Source organism: Phaethon lepturus, unplaced genomic scaffold, assembly GCF_000687285.1.
Source record: "Phaethon lepturus isolate BGI_N335 unplaced genomic scaffold, ASM68728v1 scaffold39975, whole genome shotgun sequence".
Lineage (NCBI taxonomy): Eukaryota > Metazoa > Chordata > Aves > Phaethontiformes > Phaethontidae > Phaethon > Phaethon lepturus.
In genome coordinates this window covers 1-3,280 of record NW_010540532.1, presented here as the reverse complement: position 1 = coordinate 3,280, position 3,280 = coordinate 1, and the positions used below count along the sequence as shown (strand labels likewise).

The window sequence follows — 3,280 nt, the reverse complement described above, 5'->3', positions numbered from 1 at the left end:
TGCTGTTTGCAGAGAACACACAACTCTTTTTTTTAGCTTAATTTAAAAAAATAGTTATATGCGATGTAATTTCATGGAAATGACTGACACTTGCATTTTCCAAGTTCATTGCTGATCTTGGTACGTCATCTTCCCTTTTGCACGCTCCCTTGTTTGTCGTAGGTAAAACAGTCCAGGAGACACGTTGTATGTCACTAAAAACTGCTTCAGTGTTTCTGTTTGAACAGATGGATGGTAACGCTAATTGTTTGTTTCAAAATAAACAGAAAGCAGAGTTGTAAATAGTAGATGGATTCTTTAAAGTGAGCATTGCCTAGAGACCTGTGTGACATGATCGCTTCGGTGCTTTCACTCGGGAAGCGTGATGCCTTCTTTGTAGTAATGATGTCACTTCTGTCAATACACGACTGTGCGCATTGTGCATTCCAGAAAACGCTGTCAGTAAGAATAAGGACACTTCCTGCAGGTCCACAGGAGTAATCATACCCGATTCTTTCAGGATTGATTCCTTATCCTTTTCCTCCAAGATCTAATATGACATTTCTCTTTTTTTTGCAGACCATGCCCTCTCTATGACGGTTACTTGTTAAGCTAACCCTGCATGCCAGAAGACTGTCCTTGGTTGATCCAAGGGCTTTTGGGGACTCCAGCCTCTCCCCAGTTTTTCTGTGTGTGTGTGTTCCTCTAGAACTTTCAAAACTGTTTCTCCAAAGGCTTTTGCAGAAACTTAGACTGTTTTCTAAAGCAGAAGCACCTCAGTCCACAGCAGTAGTGATGGGCAGCGTGCGAACCAACCGCTACAGCATCGTGTCTTCGGAAGAGGACGGCATGAAGCTGGCAACCATGGCCGTTGCCAACGGCTTTGGGAATGGGAAGAGTAAGGTACATACCAGACAGCAATGCAGGAGCCGCTTTGTCAAAAAAGACGGCCACTGCAATGTCCAGTTTATTAACGTGGGTGAGAAGGGACAGCGATACCTGGCAGACATCTTCACCACTTGCGTGGACATCCGCTGGAGGTGGATGCTAGTTATCTTCTGCCTGACTTTCATCCTCTCCTGGCTTTTTTTTGGCTGTGTGTTTTGGTTGATTGCACTGTTGCATGGGGATCTGGAGAATCAAGAAAATAGCAAACCTTGTGTCTCTCAAGTGAGCAGCTTCACCGCAGCCTTTCTGTTCTCCATCGAGACCCAGACCACGATCGGCTATGGCTTCAGGTGTGTCACAGACGAGTGCCCCATTGCAGTTTTCATGGTCGTTTTCCAGTCCATAGTAGGCTGCATCATTGATGCCTTCATCATTGGCGCTGTCATGGCGAAAATGGCTAAGCCAAAAAAGAGAAATGAAACTCTAGTCTTCAGCCACAATGCCGTGGTGGCCATGAGAGACGGAAAACTGTGCCTGATGTGGCGTGTTGGAAACCTGAGGAAAAGCCACTTGGTGGAGGCACATGTGCGAGCACAGCTCCTCAAATCCAGGATCACGTCGGAAGGGGAGTACATCCCCTTGGATCAAATAGACATCAACGTAGGGTTTGACAGTGGGATAGACCGTATATTCCTGGTCTCCCCAATTACAATAGTACATGAAATAGATGAAGACAGTCCTCTGTACGACTTGAGCAAACAAGACATGGACAACGCTGACTTTGAAATTGTAGTAATACTGGAGGGCATGGTGGAAGCTACCGCCATGACTACCCAGTGCCGTAGCTCATATCTGGCAAACGAAATCCTCTGGGGCCACCGCTACGAGCCCGTACTCTTTGAAGAGAAGAACTACTACAAAGTGGACTACTCGAGGTTCCACAAAACATACGAAGTGCCCAACACACCCATCTGTAGTGCCAGAGACTTAGCAGAAAAGAAATACATTCTCTCTAACGCAAACTCCTTTTGCTACGAGAACGAAGTGGCCCTCACCAGCAAAGAGGAGGACGAGATTGACACCGGGGTGCCTGAGAGCATGAGCACAGACACCCACCCGGACATGGACCACCACAACCAAGCAGGGGTGCCTCTAGAGCCACGGCCGCTACGGCGGGAGTCGGAAATATGACTGACAAACTCTTCCTCTCTCTTTTGGTTGAAAGGAAAAAAATACATCTATTGGTCAAAGGCACGTTGACCTGAGAAGTTGGCCCAGAACAGTTTTCAGACAACGGTACTGTTGAAGAGTGGTGTGAAGGCAAGCAGACCTGAGAAACCCAGGCTGGTTTTAGGGCTGTCCTCAGAGGAGGGACGACAGAAAATGAACTCTAAATACAAAGCACTAAACATGTCTAAGTATGAACAGAAGGCACATATGTTGTAGAATAAATTATGTATATATTTTTTTACAAAACTTGAACTTGCAGGCAAGCTTTGGTTGGGTTATTATTATTTTTTTTCAACTTTTTCCAGAATGCTTCTCTCTAGGGAACAAGAATGTTTTTAATGGCATAACAAAGGCAAGAATCTGCCTTATTATTATTATTATAATTATTTTTTAAAAAGCTGCTGCTAACTACATGAACACAAATGGTTATTTTTGTTGCAGTGTAGTTTTTATTTTCTCTTGTGTAATTTAAAAAAAAAATCAGTGTTGAACTTTTTGGGTTGAAAAGCTTGTGATCACTTCAGAGAGGCCAATGTTGCCAGAAATCTAAACTCCTTTTGAGGCCAGTAGTTTGATAGCTAGAATCAATTTCTCTCTTTCCAATTACATAAGGGGCATTATGTAATATCAGGCCAATCAGTAACCTCCAGCAAAATTATGATTTTTGGGGGGAGAATTTAATTCTCTGTCTAAAGGAAAAATGAAATAAAAAATATATATGCATAGAAAAAGTACTAAGTTAAAACTACCTAAGTGGATACCAAAGAAAATGCACAGTTTTGCACAGCGGAGTTTATTTAAAAAAAAAAAAAAAAAGGAAAAAAAAAAAGGAACAGGCTGCTTTAAACAAAAAAAAATTTCAAACCTCAGACACTTTTTTTGGTTTTGAGTTTTTTTTTCTTTTCTTGTTAAGACCTTTATTTTGCACCTTATTCTAAAAGCTTAAGACTGAGATCTAAAGTGAGCTAGGACTTCTCCCCTTTCCCCCTGCTCTTCTACGGGGAAATAAATTCCCTTCCTTTCTTGTAAGGAGAAACGCAGTTGGGGGAAACCAAACAAGCGAACATCCGTCCTCCCGGTCGCTCGCCGAGCCGGGCTGCAGCAGAAGGTCAAGCGTAAGCGCAGGCATTCCCAAGGCAGCGCGAGGCCGGCAGCGGAGCCGTCCTCCGCGCGCCGCAGGCGT

At 43.8% G+C, this 3,280-nt stretch overlaps 1 protein-coding gene across 1 annotated transcript; it reads left to right on the top strand.

Moving 5' to 3' along the window:
* Positions 1-560: 560 nt before the first annotated feature.
* Positions 561-2,906, top strand: KCNJ2 (potassium inwardly-rectifying channel, subfamily J, member 2). The gene has a single exon (XM_010287463.1). The coding sequence runs from the start codon at positions 775-777 to the stop codon at positions 2,056-2,058; it is 1,284 nt and encodes a 427-aa protein (XP_010285765.1). The 5' UTR covers positions 561-774; the 3' UTR covers positions 2,059-2,906.
* The last annotated feature ends 374 nt before the right edge of the window (positions 2,907-3,280 follow it).